Genomic DNA, 18507 nt, shown 5'->3' on the forward strand with positions numbered 1-18507 from the left:
CACAAAAATAAACTACAGACCTTCTTTGACTTTTTAAAATGGGGTGTTTTATTAGTGGCTTGGACTAAGATGGTTGTGGTGAGTTACTGAGAAATGATTGTATTTGGAACTTATATTTAAAACCTAAGGGATTTATTTTTGAATTATTTGTATAGGATGAAGGAGAGGAGTCAGTGATTTCCTTGACTTATGATATGTCCTGATAAAACCATTGTAAATTGAAAATATCAAGATAGCCAAGGGCTTCCCTGGTTGTCCAGTGGTTGAGAATCTGCCTTGCAATGCAGGGGATCCCTGGTCTGGGAAGATCTCACATGCCACGATACAACTGAACCCGAGCACCACAACTACTGAGCCTGTATTCCTGAGCCCACAAGACGCAACTATTGAGCTTTTGTGATGTGACTGCTGAAGCCCATGCGCCCTAAAGCATGTGCTCTGCAACAAGAGAAGCCACCACAAGGAGAAGCCCCGTGCACCGCAATTAGAGAGTAGTCGCTGACTGCTGCAACGAGAGAAAGCCCTTGAGCAGCAACGAAGACCCAGTGCAGCCAAAAATAAATACATAAATTTGGAAAGGATAGAGAGCCTAGAAATAAACCCTCACATATATGTGGTCGAATGATTGTCAACAAGGAAGCCAGGACCATTCAATGGAGAAAGGACAGTCTTTTTAAAAGATGGTGCTGGGAAAACTAGTTACAGAAGAATGAAGTGGGATCCTTACCTTATACCATACACAGAAATTAACCCCCAGTAGATCAAAGATCTAAATGTAAGGGCTAAAACTATAAAACTCTTAGAAGCTTCATGACATTGGATTTGGCAGTGATTTCTTGGACATGACATCAAAAGCATGGGCAACAAAAGAAAAAATAAATTAGGGAGTTCATCAAAGTTAAAAACTTTTGTGCATCAGAAGCCTATTCAGGGAGTACAAAGGCAATCCATAGAATGGGAGAATGTTTCTTTAGTAGTCCTTTTTCTCTTTTTTCGGCCGCACCATGGGGCACATGAGATCTTAGTTCCCTGACCAGGGATTGAAACTGTACCCCCTGCAGTGGAAACTTGGAGTCCTAACCACTGGACTGCAAGAGAATTTCTGGGAGAACATTTTTGCAAATAACATATTTGATAAGGGATTCATGTCTAGACTGGGCTTCCCTGATGATTCAGACTGTCAAGAATACAATGCAACTCCTGCAACGCAGGAGACCTGAGTTCGATCCCTGCGTTGGGAAGATCCCCTGGAGAAGGAAATGGCAAGCTACTCCAGTGTTCTTGCCTGGATAATTCCATGGACAGAGGAGCCTGGTGGGCTACAGTCCATGGCTTCAAAGAGTCGGACACGACTGAGCAACTAAGCGCACATGCAGTGTCCAGACTATATAAAGAACTCCTAAAACTCAACAGCAACAGAAAGTGGGAGGGAGTTCCCTGGTGGTCCAGTGGTTAGGGTTTGGAGCTCTCACTTCTGATATCCTGGATTCATTCTGGTTAGGGAAATAAGATCCCACAAGTCACGGGCATAGCAAAAAAAAAAAAAAATAAGGTATATCCCTTAAACATTTCTTCAAAGAAGACATACATATGGACAATAAATACATGAGAAGATGCTCAACATCACTGGTCATTAGGAAAATGCAAATAACTCCAATGAGATACCACCCATCAGGATGGCTATTATTAAAATTTTAAAAAAGGGAAAATAACAAGTGTTGGCACGCATGTAGAGAAACTAGAATACTTATACACTGCTGGTGAGAATATAAAAAGGTGCAGCCACAGTAGAAAAGAGTTTGACGGCTCTGCAAAAACTTTTAAGTCCAGAACTATCATGTGATCCAGCTATATGCTTTCCAAGTACATATACCCAAAAGAATTGAAAGCTGGGGACTTCCCTTGTAGTCCAGTGGCTATGACTCCACACTTCCAAGGCAGGGGCCCTGGGTTCAATCCCTATCAGGGAACTAAACCCCACATGTGGCAACTAAAAGATTTAGCATGTGGCAACTAAGAGCCAGCGCAGCCAAATAAATAATTTTTTTTAAAAAAGAAAGGAAATTCTGACATAGGCTACAACGTGCATGAACCTTGAAAACATCGCACTAAATGAAATGTCAGACACAAAAGGACAATATTGTACAATTCCACTTACATGAGGTCCCTGGAGGAGTCAAATTCATAGAAGAAAGAAAGCATGGTAGGGGCCGGGGTCTGAGGGAGGGGAATGGGAGTGAGTAGTGTTCCATGGGGACGGAGTTTCGGTTTAGGAAGATGAAAGTGTCCTGGCAATGGATGGCGGGGGAATAGTTGCACAACAATGTGTGTGTACTTAATGACACTAAATTGTACAATCAAGTTAAAGTGGTAAATTTTATTACATATATTTTACCACAATTAAAAAAAAAAAAAAAAACCTCTCATGCAACACATACTAAAAAGGTTGAATTTTGGAAATCCCCTGGTGGTCCAGTAGTTAGGACTCGGTGCTTTCACTGCCGGGGGCCTGGATTCAATCCCTGGTCAGGGAATTTAAAATTCCACAAGCATCAGGGCACAGCCAAAGGGGGGGGAAAAGTCGAATTTTACTATATGTTAATTTTTTAAGTCAATTAAAAAAAAAAAACAGGAGTAAAAATACTCTTAGATCATGAACTTGGGCCTTTGATGATAATGCCCATTTATTGAGCACCTGCTGTGTACTGAGTGCCAGGTTAGATCCTTTTAGATTCATAGGAATAATAAGGTTGCTGTTTAGTTGCTCAGTTGTATCCGACTCTTTTGCGACCCCCTGGACTATAGCCTGCCAAGCTCCTCTGTCCATGGGATTTCCCAGGCAAGAATATTGGAGTGGGTGGCCATACCCTCCTCCAGGGGATCTTCCCCACCCAGAGATCGAACCAGTGGCACTCGGATTCTTTATCCGTGAGCCAACAGGGAAGCCCCAATAATAAGATACTTAGTATTTGCCTTGTGGTACTATCTGTAATTTTGTGTGTTTGTCATTGTTTTGCTTTTTATCTTTTGGCCACACCACATGGCACGTGGGATCTTAGTTCCTGGACCAGTTCTTGAACCCATGTCCCCTGCATTGGAAGCGAGGGAGCTAATCTCTAGACCATCAGGGATGTCCCTCCTGGTGCCATCGAAGTGCTTTGTACACATGAACCCAATCAGCTCTCCCACCAATCCTGTGAGTCGGGTTCTATTAATGTCCTGGGTCAATATGGAGGCTGAGGTGCAGAGAGGGAGCAAGGGGCTGGTGGCCTTCCTGCCTGTGAATGAGATCCTGTCTCCCAAGGCCCCGCCTGGATTTTGGGGCTCTGCTGAGTGCCACTGGGGAGGGGAGGAGAGGGACACATACCTGCATCCTGAGGACCTCAGCCCCACCCCAGGAACAGAAGCTGCAGTTGGGGGGACTTGAGACTCAAGCCCAGAGGACACCCAGCTAGACTTGTGGGCAGATCCCACAGCCCCAGGGGGACTCAGCTCACGTAAGCAGGAGCCCAGAGGCCCAGAGGGGAAGAAGAGGTTCTCTGGGGCCCTGCTGTTTTTGCTTCCAGGAGCGAATGTCCCCTGGGCTGTGGAAGGACAGAGGAGAGAGGATCAGGTGTGTTGAACAGCAGCCTGAGAGGGACAGAAAGAGTGTGTGTATGGAGAGGGGAGCCGGGCAGGTGTCTCAGCTACCCCTCAGAATCAGACCCAGAGCTGTCGGCATTCACTCCTCCCTGACCTGCCACTGCTCACAGTAGCCAAAGTCAGGTTGGAGGTGGCTCCAGCAATGTCCCAATGGGACCCAAAGCCGCAAACCCGAGTCAAGGACAGCCAGGCCCTGACCTCACAGGCACATACCCAGACACTTCATCAGAAAGCAAACTGAAGGACTTCAGGGACTTCCCTGTTGGTCTGGTGGTTAAGACTTCCAATGCAGGGGGAGCAGGTTTAATCCCTGCTTGGGGAACTAAGAGCCTACAAGCTGCACGGTGAGGCCAAAAAAAAAAAAAAGGAAAAGACTTGCCCAAGACTCTCCTTTGGACAGGCTGACCACTTGATGGCATTCAGATGGAGCTGCTACCTGCCTCTGCTCCTCTGAGGGCCCTGGGCCCACCCACCTGGGCTCCTGGAGCATCAGACTGGGCCCCTGGAGGACTGGGCAGCCCAGGGACAGATCCAGGCTTTGGAGTTCTGCCACACAGGCCGATACGAAACAAACAAGCAGTGGAGGTGGAGGGAGCAAGAGAGGAGACGCGTCCCCGTTGGTCAGACTCATAGCAATCACAGTAGCCAACTGCTATCAAATGTCACATGCTAGGCACTCTGGTATGCCCAGACGGGTCCTCATGCCCCATTTTCCACAGATAGAAACTGAGGCACAAATAGGATAAGTAACTTGGCTCATGGTAAAGCACGATTTCAACCAGGGCCACCAGGGTACAGGGCTGCTGCCCAGTAAATCACTGGGTGTCTGTCTCCCCCAGGCAGGCCTGGCATCTCCCCGGCTCCCTGCCCCATTCCACCTGACTCCCTCGCAAGAGGTGCCAGGCAGCCTTCATGGAAAGGCCTGGCATTTGCTTTGTGAAGGTCACACGGAGGTTGGGGGCGGGCGGTGGTGTGTGTCTGCCAGGCCGGCGCATGGTGCCAGGTGACACGGCAGTTTGTGGGGCTGGTTTGCAAGGAGAGTCTGTATATGTGGGAGTCCAGGGGGGTGTGTGCATGCTCTGGAGCCCCCATGTGCATACACTTGTCGGTGTGTGTGTGTGTGTGGGGTCTCTGTGTTGGAGTCTGCATGGATCTGTGTGTCTATGTGTGTGTGACCTTGGGAGAGGGTACCTGTGTGCTGCGACTGTCCCCGACTCCTCAGGGGGTATGAGGCATGAATGCTCCTGTGTGTAACAGAGGGCAGGTGGAAATCGGTCCTGAGTGTGTGTTGCAGTGTGAGTGTGCTCCTGCAGTCAGTGTAGCGAGTGCAAGGGGGTGTGAGACCTGGGTTTCTGTGGTGTGTTGGTCACCACAGCCACGGCTCACCTGTGCTCCATCAGCCACGAGACCCATGCCTTGCACAGACCACACCAGGGGACCTCAGTTACCCTGTGTGGGGGTGTGTCTGTGTTTGTGTCTTATGTGGCTGCGTTAGTGGATTGTGTGCATCCATGTGAGAGTGCACGTGTGTGTCTGGGTGTCTGAAGGGGTCGATGCAGCGGAGCAAGAACAGGACTGGAGTACTCTGAGAATTCTGAGAACCTAGAGACCACTTCTCTGTCTCAGTGCTGTCCAGCAGATTCGAAATGCCCCCCTACCCCAGGAGTTCCAGCAGGAACCTCCTCCCCACCCCCACCCAACTTGGTTTTCAAGCCTGGTAGCCCCAGCAAGGAAGGAGAGAGGGTAAGGCTGGAGGCACTGAGCAGACAGGGCTGGAGGGACCTGGCTTGAAGCCAGTGGCCTGGGAGTGGAGCCCAGGTGACGCAGGACACCCATATTTGGTGCCAGGGTGAATGCCAGAAGCCCAGGTTTAGGGGCACAAGGAGCGTTGAGGAATCCTGGGTAGGTGGGAAGGGGGCAGGACCCAGCACCCATTCTGGGGGCCACCACCTGCAGGAAGCCCTAGGCAGCACCCAGACAGTTTAGGGCCAAAGAAAGAGGGTGAGGTCCAGGCAGAAACTAAGAACCATTTTGGGGACTCCTCCAAGGCAGACTGCTCCTTGCACACACACAACACCCCCCCACACACACACACACAAAGCAGTCAAGAGCCCTTCCGTGGCAAAGGAGGGGACTGGCCGCAGGCCACCCACCTGACAAATCTGCCTGGAGGGTACCAACAGGTGTCCTCTTCGCTGAAGGAGAAGTGGACCAGTGACTCAGGGCCCGCGGGAGGCAGTGCCAGGGCAGGGGGCCGGGGCCGGACCCGGGGTGCCGCACTGGAGCGCATGAGTGCCAAGCGCCGACGGCGTGCGCATGGGTACGACCGCGCGGCGGGGTGGCACGCACTGCTCGCCAGGCCCGAGGTGTTTGCGGCGGCTACCGCCGGCGCCGCCTCCACTCCCGCCCTCCCGGTGACCCCCCCAGGGACGTCCCCGGGCGTTCGGGCGTCCCCTCGTCCGCTGCGCCGGGGAGGGCTCCGCGCCTGCCTCCTCCCGCGGGGGGCCCTGCGGAACTCTGCGCATACTTCCCGCTTGCCTCCCTTCCCCCGGGCCTCGGAGGGCGCCCCAGGCTCCGCTTTCCCGGGCTCCGAGCCCGCCTCTGACCCCGCCTTCTCTCCCGCTTCCCTGACGTCGAGCTGGGCCCGCTGGAGGTCTCTGAACGCCGCGTGTTCCCCGGGGGGAAACGACTTGCCCGGGGGTGCAGTACACGGTCCGGACATGGATGCGGGGGAGGAAGAGTTGGGGGCTTGGGGGGCGGCGCAGAGGTGAAGACAGAGACACAGAGAGAACCCGGAGACAGGCACTGACTGCCCCGCCCAGCCCTTTCCAGCCCCAAGCCGGGCTCCCAGGGACCTCGACCCCTCCTCCTGACCGTGCCCCGCCCCATCTCATCCCCAAGTCCCCTGACCCGGGTTCTAAACAAGAGAGGGCCGGAGAGTAAAGAGGATGATGGGGGCTCCGGAGAAGAGCCCCCCGCCCCCGTCAGCCCCGCGCCTACCTCCGGGCCGCCAATCTGCAGTTTCCAAGATAAACGGGACACCGGAGAGTCACACCGGATGTGGCCTCGCGGCTCCGCACCCCGCAGGCTTCCCGCCCCCGCGGCCCACCCTGGGTCTGGGTACGAAGGGAACTTTCATTTGCCCTCTTTGTGCCTCCTGGCAAGACAGCCCCCACAGGGTAGCGCTGGCCCCATTTCACAGGCCGTTCCATTAAGGATAACACAACCCAACGTACGTCCCCAGACCATCCTGGATGGCAGGTGGGCTCCACTCGGCCCCAAAGCCCGACCGCAACTTCAGGTCTGCACAGGAAGTGGGAGGCACGTGGCGATTATTGAGCGCCTACTGCATGCCTTATCAGATGTCTCCACGGCAACCCTGACGGGCAGAGATGATTTTTATCGCTGCCCTGTGACGGAAGAGGAAAAAGTGAGGCTGAGCGAGCTAGTTGCGAAGCCCAAAACCCGCGCGCAGCTCGCCCCTGATGGCCAGGGTGGGGACTTGAACCCACAGCCACCGGTGCGCACTTACCCGGCCCACGCCTGGCGGCCCAAATCCTGAAAGCCACGGAGAAGTCGAAGGCGCCTGCGGAAAGTTGGGGATGGGCTGGCAAAGAAGACTGGCGAGGCAGGCGGAGAACGTGGGCGGCGGGGCGCGCGCGGGACGAGGGGCTCGGGCAGGAACGCCTCGTCCTCGGTGGCCGCCGCTGCCGCCGCCGGGAAGGCCTCCAGCTGTCGTTCAGGGATGCGGCCCAGGCCGCGCGGCCGCGCCATGGCCTGGGGGGCGCGGGGCGGCCCCGCCTCGGCGGGCGCTGGAGAGCAGCGCCGCCCGCCCCGCGCGGCCCACGCAGGCTGGCCGCCCTACCGCGGGGCCCACGGGCCCCTCCCCTCCCCTCACGGCCGCCTCGGCCCTTCCGGCTATGCGCTGGGGCCGCCCCTGGGGCGGGGCAGGCCAGGGGCGCCCACGCGGCCGCGGCGGGGACACCCCCCCACACCCCGGGGCCCCCGGCAGTTCCCCTACAATCTCCGGAAGCGTCTCTACAAACTCTGGGGATGCCCCCTAGATTTCTGGGGTGTGCTCACACACACCTCCCACGATGTTGAAAGGCCCCACAGACCTCAGGGGCCTGAGACCCAGAGCCCCACTATCCCAGGGAGTGCCCCCACACAACCTGAGATACCCCCAAATTCCTGAGTTCCCCCACAAAATCCAGATGCCCTGAGAGACTCCCACAGACCCACACACTCTCATAGCCCCTCTGGTGTCTGCTCTTTGTTCCTGAGACATTCCCACAACACCAGGGGCACCCCAAGAATCTCAGGAAGCACCCACAAATATCAGAGGTGCTTTGAGGGCCCAGGAGAAACGCCTTCAGATCCTAGGACAATCTCTATGGTTCTCAAATGCCCACCAAACCCCCTAGAGCATTCCCACCAACCCTGCATCATCCTGAGACCCTCCAAACACCCCAAGAAACTCTGACAGCTAGAGCATTCCCACAGATCTCCATGAAGGCCTCCCAAATCCCAGGGTCCCTCACAGACCTCAGGAATGTTTCCACAGTCCCTCAGATTTCCCGCCCCCATAGCTCCACAGCACCCCTGAGATGCCTCTAGTGCCGAGACCCCAACATAAACTCAGGGGTGCCTTAGGATTCAGGGGATGTTTCCGTAACTATGGGGATGCCACCAAAATCTTGGGGTGCCCATGGACTCCAGAGGCACAACTAGATTCCTCTACAGCTCTTAAGACAGTCCTAACATGCTGTGCTACTCCTGGAATCCAAGATGTACCCACAGTCCTTGGGGCAGCCCCAGAATAGCCCGCACAGCCTCCGAGACATGCCTCATAACTCTTAAGACACCCCCGGAAACTCTGAGCATGCTCACAGCCCGCAGACACTCCTAGGGTTCCCCCAGTCCTGCTACTCCTTAGACTCTCTGAGGTATTCTTCAGAATCAGGGCCCCCTCAGCTCAAGAGGTGGCTCCGAGAACCTGACCTCCCCTCAGCAGTGATTTCCACGGGGCCCAGTGGTGGTGGCTTTGAATGTGCAGTCACTGTGACTCTGTTGCGGTGGCCTATTATCCCCTTTCACAGATGAGGAAACTGAGACTGAGAGAGGTGAAGATTCTTGAATAAAGTCAGTTCTGCCTCTGCTCAGTCGTTTTAGTCATGTCGGACTGCGACTCCATGGACTGTAGCCCGCCAGGCTTCTCTGTCCATGGGATTCTCCAGGCAAGAATACTGGAGTGGGTTGCCATTTCCTTCTCCAGGGGATCTTCCTGACCCAGGGATCAAACTCAGGTCTCTTGCATCTCCTGCATCGGCAGGTAGATTCTTTATATACTGAGCCACCTGGGAAGCTTGAAAACCAGCTGCTGCTGCTAAGTCGCTTCAGTCGTGTCCGACTCTGTGCGACCCCATAGACGGCAGCCCACCACGCTCCCCTGTCCCTGGGATTCTCCAGGCAAGAACACTGGAGTGGGTTGCCATTTCCTTCTCCAATGCATGAAAGTGAAAAGTGAAAGTGAAGTCGCTCAGTCGTGTCCGACTCCCATCAACTCCATGGACTGCAGCCTACCAGGCTCCTCTGTCCATGGGATTTTCCAGGCAAGAGTACTGGAGTGGGTTGCCATTGCTTTCTCCGTGAAAATCAGCTAACTAGTTATAATTCCAGTGCCTACCCCAGTGTCTCTGGGGTCGCACAGAGTCAGACACAACTGAATCGACTTAACAGCAGCAGCAGGGCAACAAAGCTCATGACACCCACACCAAAATTTGTTCCCGAGTCCAAGCTTGGACTACTCATCACACAACAGGCCAGTAAATTAAGAGATGAGTTGTTGGGGTAAGAAATATCATTTTTTGGAAAGTCAGCAGGCCAAGGGGATGGTGAACTCATGCCCTGAAGAACCATCTAGCAATGATTATTATTATTGGAGAAACATTTATGGAGAGCTTATAATGTGTAAGCTGTGCACTAAGCAGAGGATATAGACAATGGTTATGATGATAATGATGATATAGCAGCTAACCTTCAGAACGCTTCCTATGCATTCACCACCTCTAGCTCTGATCTCATTTAATTCTCACAAAACAACCATGAAGTGATACTAGTGTCTCATTTTACAGATGGGGCATCTCAGTCTTGGAGAAAAACAGCCTGCTCAAAGTCACACAGCCAGTGAGTGGCTGAGCCAGGCTCTAGGTCAGTGGCTGTCTCTCTTTATTTCATGACTGCCCCCTGAGTGCCTTTTTTTTTTTTTTTTTTAATTTTTTTGGCCACACTGCATGGCATGTGGGATCTTAATTCCCTGATCAGGAATTGAACCCACGCCACCTGTACTGGAAGCATGGAGTCTTTTTTGTTGTTGTTGCAGTGCTGGGGCTTCGTTGCCACATGCTGGCTTTCTTTCCTTGCTGTCAGTGGGAGCTACTCTCTACTTGCGGTGCACAGGTTTCTCATTGTGGTGGCTGCTCTTGCTGGGGAGCATGGGCTCTAGAGCAGGGCTCAGTAGTTGTGGCTCACAGGCTCTAGATTGCAGGCTCAGAGGTCGTGGCACACGGACTTAGTTGCTCTGAGGCACGTTGAATCTTCCTGGACCCAGGATCAAACTCGTGTCCTCTGGATTGGCGGGTGGATTCTTCACCCCCGGTGCTGTGTGCTCAGTCTCTTCAGTCGTGTCTGACCCTTTGCAACCCTGTGGACTGTAGCCCACCAGGCTCCTGTGACCATGGGGATCCTCCAGGCAAGAATACTGGAGTGGGTTGCTGCCAGGGAAGTCCTCCTGAGTGTCTTTTTAGATGCTCCCCTCCCCCCCACAGTTGCCTCCTCCATGTAATAATGTTAATGGCATAGATATGCTGTATATCTATTTACATACTGGGTGTATATCCAGGCTTTATACATAAAGCTTTTTTTCACATATCCGCTCCAAGACCCACATTTCACCTCCTTGGAGGAGATGTCACCTTGTTGAGAATGCAGAGTTTCCCTATCTTGACACTATTGACATTTACCACCTATGATTCTTTGTCCTGAGGGGCAGTCCTATGAGACAGTAGCAGCAGCAGACAGTCTAGCGCCTCTCCACTAGATGCCAGTAACAGCCCCGACCCCCAGTCACGAAGACTAAAATGCCCCCAGCCATTGCAGATTGCCCCTGGTTTGGAACTGTTGCTCTAAACCCACTAAGACCCATGCCCTGGCCACCAGGATCCTTCAGTCCAGGTACAAACAAAAAGGAAGGGCCTTCATACTCACCTGCCCTCAGGGTTCCCTGCATTGTTTTGCTGATTCTTCAAACCAGACTTTGAGAAAATAGGGTTCACACTAGGCCCATTTCAGAGATGGGAAAGTCAAGCCCACCAATTCCCTGGTGATCCAGTGGCTAAGACTCTGCACGGCCAACACAGGGGGATCAAGTTTGATTCCTGGTCAGGGAACTAGATCCCGCACACTGCAACTAACGACCTTTGTGTGCCTCAGCTAAGACCTGGTGAAACCAAATAAAAATAAGTGTTTAAAAAGAGAGAAAGAGATGGGGAAGCTCAAGCCCCAGAAAGGGAAGTGACTTGGCAGGAGTCACTCAGCCTGGAAGGAGCACAGCTTGATTATGATTTTTTTTTTTTTTTTTTAACCACACCGTACAGCTTGTAGGATCTTAGTTCTCCCACCAGGGATCGAACCCTGGTCCCTAGCAGTGAATGCACCAAATTCTAATCGCTGGACCACCAGAGAATTCCCTAAATTATGTGCTGAGTTGTCTGATTTGGAGACTGGAATTCTGCCCAACAGGGCCTTCATGGTTCAGTTTCCTTCCAGCCCTTTGATCTTTGATCCTTCCTAGGAAGTCAGATATAAACTGAGGTCTAGGGACTTCCCTGGTGGTCTAGTGGCTAAAAGTCTGTGCTCGCAATGCACGGGTCCTGGCTTGAATCCCTGGTCAGGGAACTAGATCCCACATGTCGCAACTAAGACCCAGCACAGCCAGAGAAATTAATAATATTCAAAATAAATAAAATAAAGGGTTGGTCTAAAGCCAACCCTGACCCTGACCTACAAGGCCCTACATGAGCTGCTCCATCACCTCCCACCTCATTTCCTTCCAGCACCCCTTGCTCGCTCTGTGCCAGTCACACCTGCCCTCCACGCTTTTCCTCCAGCATGTAAAATGGGTTCCTACCTCAGAACCTTTGGTGTTCCCTCTGCTTGTTACCCTCATAGCATCTTCTCTCACTTCATTTAGGTCTCTGCTCAAAAGTCACTTCCTGAAAGAGACCTTCCCTGACTTCAGGGTCCCTCTTCTCCTCGTGTCCCATTGTCACCATCTGAAATTACTGAATGCCTTTCCGTGAGATTTCCTCCTCACTGGCTAGTCTGAGAACTCCAGGGTGGCAGGACTGGGTCCACTGCCTTCTTCACCACAGCCTGAAGATGCTCAATCCAGTGTTGGTGGAATGAATGGCCCTGTTGCCTATGAGGAAACTGAGGCTCAGACAAGGGAAATCCTTTACTGAGGTCACACAGTGAGTCAAGGGCAAAGGCTGGAGTTGGGCTCTTAGAAGTAAGAAAACAGCAGGCTCTGCTGTACCCCCCCCCCAAACTCTCTCCTCACCCTGAAATCTGCAGTTCCACAAGGCCCTAGTTTCTTCCAACTCAGAGGAGCTTGCTGGTCAGCGAGGGGGCACCCTGGCAGCCAGGGTTTGAGGTTTGGGGGATGCCCCCTTTCTCTCTGCTGAGGAAGTGCGTTTTGAGGAAGTGCAAGTTCTCAAAACACCAGCTCCAGACTGCATGGCCCCACTGTCAGCCAGCTCAGCCTTACCACAGCCCTACCCAGATCTACCCAGGGCAGATCTTTTTCAGCCCCCGTTTACTGAAGAGGAAACTGAGGCACAGAGAGCCGTGATGCTGGTCCGAGGTCACACAGCAAGTCAGAGGTTAGGGCTACAATCTGAATCTCACCTACTGGTCTGGAGTCTTGGAGACTTGATTTTTAACATCAGTTCTGTCTTGCCCGTGACCTTGGGCAAATCACTCATCTCTCGGTTTCCTCGGCAGGAATGCAAAGCCAAATATGCCGGGAGTTAAAACGCAGGTTGGTGTTGGGAGGCATCGGCTTGGGCCAGGGCGCGCGGGGGCGAGCCGGGAACTCCGCGTCCTCAACTTCGCCCCCAAATTCCTCTGCATCCGCCAGGCGGCTGTCTCCACCACGCTCGGTCCGGGGTGGAGGATGGAGGTGGTAGCCTGGTCCCAACCTCGGGTGGGCGAGGACCTCACTCGCGAGCCTGCGGTCAGCCAGCCTGGCGTCCGCTCTCCCGAGCGCTCAATAAACATGCAATAATAATCCGGGGGCTCCGCAGCAGTGGCGGCAGCGGCGGCGACGTTGCTCGACTCTGGGGGACGAGAGTCTCGGGGGCAGGTCCGGACTCGGAGCTCATACTCAGCCTGTGCCTCCCTTGTCACCCAGCAGAGGGCGCGCGGAGGGCGGGGCGCGAGGAGAAACCTGCTCTCAAAACACACAAGCAGGGATGTGGGGGCGCCAGGGACTGCGGGAGGCGAAGCCCCCAGTGGAAGCCACTGGCCAGAGAGAGACCCCAGTCCCGCTTCGTCCAACCCCGCCTGGGACCAGGCAGCGCCCCTCTCGGCGGGGAGCGTGTGGAGGTACCCAAAAGGGGTCTCCTACACTGGCCTCGCACCTCATTTCGACAAGTTCCCCCACCTCACCACCAGAGTCCTCTTCCTCCCGCTCCATCTGCTTCTTGACAGTTCGTGGTGGTGCCATGACTCAGCCCCACAGGGCGCCGGGAGCTCAGGCGCTTACATTCCCAGGTCTGGAGGGGGGCTGCGCATGCCATCTCAGATGGAGGATGGAGGGCCCTCTCTTTGGAGGTTCCTGTGATTCAAGTCTAAAGGACTCTCCGGATCCCTTTTTCAGTGGCTGCATGAATCTAGTGTGGGTGGTACTGGAATCCCGCGTGTGCACACCATTTCTGGGGAACTGAGCTGGCTGAATGCCCATTTCAAACGAGTGCAGTTCCCACTGGCCGCCTCTGTTTCCCCTTCTTCCTTCTGCCTGGGGGTGGGGAGGACGCTGGCACCATTGCCCTCCCTCCAGTCGCCAGAGGCTGCACAGGCCCACAGCGGAACAGAAACCTGAGCCCCTGCCGGGATGTGGTTAAGGTTCCTGTTTTTCCCTCCCGTACTAGAGGGGCAAGCTTCCCTGGTGGCTCAGATGGTAAAGAATCGCTGGCAAGGCAGAAGATCCAGGTTTGATCCCTAGGTCGGGAAGATCCCCTGGAGAAGGGAATGGCAACCGACTCCAGTATTCTTGCCTGGAGAATTCCATGGACAGAAGATCCTGGTCGGCTAGTCCATGGGGTCCCAAAGAGTCGGACATGGCTGAACGACTAACACACACTAGAGGGGCAGGGTCTACCTAGGTCCCAGCTCCTCTCCCAAATCCCGGTCCCTGAGTGACTATCTACCAAGCACTTTGCACACATCCCCAGTCTCACAGAACTCTCAAAATGAGCCCTAAAGGGGACCTTCCTGATGGGCCAGTGGCTAAGACTCTGCACTTCCAATGCAGGGGGGCTGGATTTAATCCCTGGTCAGGGAACTAGATTCCAAATCCTGCAACTAAGATCCAGCACAGCCAAATTAATTAATTAATATTTTTTTAAAAATGACCCCAGGTGGTCCAGAGGTTAAGAATCCACCTTCCAATGCAAGTGACACAGGTTTGATCCCTGGTCGGGGAACTGGGATCCCACATGTTGTATGGGCAAATAAGCCCAAGAGCCACAAGGAAAGAGAAGTCCTTGCATTGTAACTAAGACTCGAAGCAGCCAAAAATAAATAAGTGTATTTTTTTCAAATGACCCCCACAAGGCAGTTCCAGGAACAGCCTCACTGTACAGATGGGGAAACTGGGGCTCAGAGAGGTCAAGACACTTGGGCCAGGGTGCACAGGAATCAGAGGGGACCTGTGTTGGAATGAATTTCAGCTTTGCCATTTCCTGGTTGTGTGAACGTGGGTAAGAAGAACAGGCTTTGCCCCTCTGGGCCTCTGCTTCCCATGTGTCCAACAGGAATACCTCATGGGTCACTGGAGATGAAGTGTGGAAAAGTTCCCGGCATGGAGCCCAAGAGCAAGCCATTATGAGTTGGATGCCACTAAGATAATGATGGTTATTATCACTCAGTCATTGTCCCAAGAGAGTCAGCACCCCAGAGACCAGGGTAGGAGGAATCTCTGGGGCCTAAAATGGGAATAACGATCTGTTCCTATTGCACCCCACCCCCTTGTGGGTATCTCAGGACAGTGACCTGAGCCAGTTTGGCAAGTTGCCCCTGGTCTTTGGCATTTCCTGTTGATTCCAGCTTTGTTTTCCTTCAATTCCCTCTGGGAAATAGCAGGCTGTGAGTACTGGATCCATGACACTTGCTTCCTGGTATGGGGTCAGGGATGCTGAGGCTGGGGTGTTCCCTGAATGGAGGTGGGTGGGTGATCTAGAGGCTGTGGTGCCAGCTGGAGGTCCCCAGAAAAGGCCAGAATAGGAGGGTCCCAGCCTAAAGGGGCCTCCCTCGGGAACTCTGAGAGAGGCCTGCATCTGACTGTCCCAGTGATGTTCCAAACTCCCATGGGAGTCAGACAAAGCACACAGTCAAAGCCATGAGTCACACATGTCACCAGGGCACAAGGTCAGACACCAGAGCACATAGGAACATTAGGTAATTAGAGCTCGGCAAGCCAGGGAGTCGGAAGCACACCCCAAAAGTCAGAGCACCAACACCCAGGCATGGGGCACACAAGCAGCCTAGAGGAGTGTCTCAATCACAGTGTCCCAGGGAGCACGAACAGTCCTGTTGACACAATCACATGGCCCCCAGGAGTATACACATCACAGGGTAACCATCACTGCATCCCAGAGACACCCTGTCACAATCACTGCCCTACAGTCACTCTGTCTTAATGACGGTCCCAGGAGTCTGTCCTGAGTCTGTCACCATCACTGCCCCAGAAACACACAATTACCTTGTCATAATCACTGTCCCAGGAGCAGACAGTCACTCTGTGACACTCACCGTGTCTCATGGGCATGCACAGTCAGTGACACAATCGCAATGTCCTGTGAGTACACACAGTCATGCTGTCACAATGACAGTGTTCCAGTAACATGCACAGCCATGCTGTCATAATCACAGCATCCCAGGAGCACACAGAGTCACCCTGCAAAGTCACTGTGCCCCAGGGCTAGGTGAAGTCACCGTCACAGTCACTGTACCAGAAGCACATAGTCAAATAAGCACAGACCCAGAAGCACACACAGTCATAGGGTCCCCCATCACCATGTCCCTGAAGCACACAAGTCACAAAGACAACAATCACTGTCCTGGGAGCACGCAGTCAGCATGTCACAAACTACACTATCCTGGAAACATGCACAGTTATGCTGTGACAGTCACAGGACCCCAGAAACCCAGGCAGAGCATGCAGCCATGGCTGGCCATTCCCAATAGCTGGATGACCAACTCAGGTCAATGAGAGGGTACCCAACACTCATCACTGTCATTAGAGGAGGCAGGGATTCTCTCACCCTATGTTGGTACTATGCACCCCCTGAACACTGCTCCCTCCCTCTAGGCAGCTACTGAGCCTTAACATTCCTGCCCCGAGAAGGGGCTCCCACATCGCGCACAGCCCCCAACACAGGGCTCCCTCAGAGGCCCCCTTTAGATTACTGGCCCCAGCTGCAGTGCAAGTCCAGGAATCCCACTCCCAATAGGCTCTTGCCGGCTCTAGAACGTCTCTGAGAGCTCGCCAGTCTGCAGGAAGCATTGTGGTCCTAGCAGGCACCCCACCCCCCAACTCCCGGCGACAGAGCTCCCCAAACACAGTGAATCTAGCCCTTAAAACAGCATCCCCAGGAAAGCCCGGTCAAGTGGTTCCCAGCCTAGCCATTGTCTTGCTCTGTCACCGTAGACACCTTAAGTTGCAGCCTTCAACTAAGATCCCCGTTAACAACACACGCAGCATGGCGCCTCCTAAGTTGACCCCAGGATCAGCTTCAGTTGGACGCCTCGCTTGCGGTGCACGATCAGGGGGCCCAGGTCCTGGACGCCCCCGCAGAACTCCCCTTCGGTCCCCGTCAGTCACACTGACCCCACCCGCAGCACAGCGCCCCCTGCGGTCAGTGGAGAGAGTTGCGTCCTCTCTGCGCGCCTATCCGCTCCGCGCGCGTCCGTAGCTCGGAGTCTTACCGCCTGCAGCTGCCTCCGCCCGCGCTGCCGCTGCCGCTGCCGTGAAAGGACGAGGGCCAGGACATGCGGGATGTGCGCAGGCCGGGCCGGTCGCCGGTGTCCACGGCGTCGGCGCGCTCTATGGGCCGGTGTGGCGGCCGTTCGGGCTCCGCGCGCTCCGCGCTGTCCGAGTAGCCGCGCTGCTGGATACGGATGGGGGTCCGCGGCTGCCGCCACAGGTGCTGGGGGGGCGGCTTCAGGGTGGCCTGGCCCTCCCGGGGCCCAGGCAGAGACAAAGACAGGCTCCTCTCCGAGGGGACGGCCGGGGGCTCCATGGCCCCGGCCCCCACCTGCACCCTAGGGGGCCCTGGCCTTTCCAAAACAGCTGAACCCTGTTCAGCTGCGCGCGAGCTGATGCGCCCGGGGTCCCGCAGGTGCGCCTGGCCTCGGTGGGGCCATGGCGTCCCGGGGAGAGACCCGGGGGCGCTGCGGGCCGATCGCCCCCGGGCCGGGCGCGGAGGTTTCCTGTCGGCGCCTTGGCTCTCCGCTCGATGCTCGGCAGCGCTCTCGGCGTTCAGCGTCCCGCTCAGAGCCAGCCCAGGCTCCCCCGCCCCGTCCCGCCTCTCCCCGCCCCCCGCCCGCCGCGGCTGTCAGCACCGCCCCCCTCCTCCTCCGTCCGGGCCAGTGGGGGGCAGCCACCCAAGGAGGGGGCCCTTCCCGCCCACGTAGAGCCCCGCTCCCCGCGGGGAGGGGGCGCCGGAACTCGGCTCTCTCCAGAGCTCCCTGCCTTAGTCGCGGTGCACACGGGTACCAAGGAGTTAAACGGTTAATCCGATCATGAAGGAGACACCCGACTGGTTGCCGGTGTGTCAGTCAGTCTGTCCATCATGGTGGGGGCGGAGCCCAGTGCGGACTTGTCCTCGCCGCTACCCCTGGCCAGGGGGAGCTGGTGAGGAGTGGTCCGGGTAACACGGACGCGCTCCCTGCAGCGGGCTGCGACGGTGTTCGGGGAGTCTCCTGTTGGTGGGTCGGGGGATGACGATGGTGTGTGCCTGGGGCGGGATGTGCGTGCACGTGGCCTCTTCCGAGGGTTTGTCTGTTTTCGTTGTCTGCTCGAAGTGTGTGTGCGCACGTGGTTGGCTGCTGCGATCTGCCTGTTTATCTGGATTTCGCTGTGCGTGTATCTGCGTGTCTGTGTCTGAAGGAAGTGTGTGCACGTGTGCTGCCTGTTTGGAGGGTGTGCGCCTCTACAGGGTCTGTTCTGGTGGCCTGGGAGCTGTGCCTGTGTTCCCACGCTATTGGGTGTGTACTGTGGTCGGCCCGCGCTTGCGGAGTTTTGCACTCGACTCTGCCTCTGTTGTTTGACTGGTGTCTGAGAGAGTCAACGTGTGTTGGTGTGTGTGTGTGGTCGACCTGGGGCCGCTTTGAGGTGCTTTCCTTTGGTTTCTGTGTGGCTCCCGGAGGATACCCGGTGGCTGATACCCCGACTGCCCGCCCACCGCTCTGTGCGTCGCTGCCTCTTCTAAAGCGCTTCTGCAGGAGGTAAACTGAGGCAGGTCCCGCGCAGCCGCGGGACGCACTCCCGTGCCCTTTTCAGGCGAGTAAACAGCCGCGCCT

The 18507-nt window shown here is 55.1% G+C and overlaps 1 protein-coding gene across 3 annotated transcripts in view; it reads right to left on the reverse strand.

The window, feature by feature from the left end:
* PDE4A (phosphodiesterase 4A) overlaps window positions 1-7451 on the reverse strand; it is a 28877-nt gene extending 21426 nt beyond the window's left edge. Inside the window, exon 1 of one of the 3 annotated variants that reach the window (XM_040240728.1) lies at window positions 7175-7451. In XM_040240728.1, the coding sequence (XP_040096662.1) occupies window positions 7175-7416 (242 nt within the window). In that variant the 5' untranslated portion in view covers window positions 7417-7451. Of the gene's footprint in view, window positions 1-5795; window positions 6039-7174 lie in introns of those variants that run through there. The other 2 variants (XM_040240727.1, XM_040240729.1) reach the window with 2 other exon arrangements.
* Between the last annotated feature and the right edge of the window lie 11056 nt (window positions 7452-18507).

The sequence above is a fragment of the Oryx dammah genome, unplaced genomic scaffold (genome assembly GCF_014754425.2).
Source record: "Oryx dammah isolate SB20612 unplaced genomic scaffold, SCBI_Odam_1.1 HiC_scaffold_5, whole genome shotgun sequence".
Taxonomy (NCBI): domain Eukaryota; kingdom Metazoa; phylum Chordata; class Mammalia; order Artiodactyla; family Bovidae; genus Oryx; species Oryx dammah.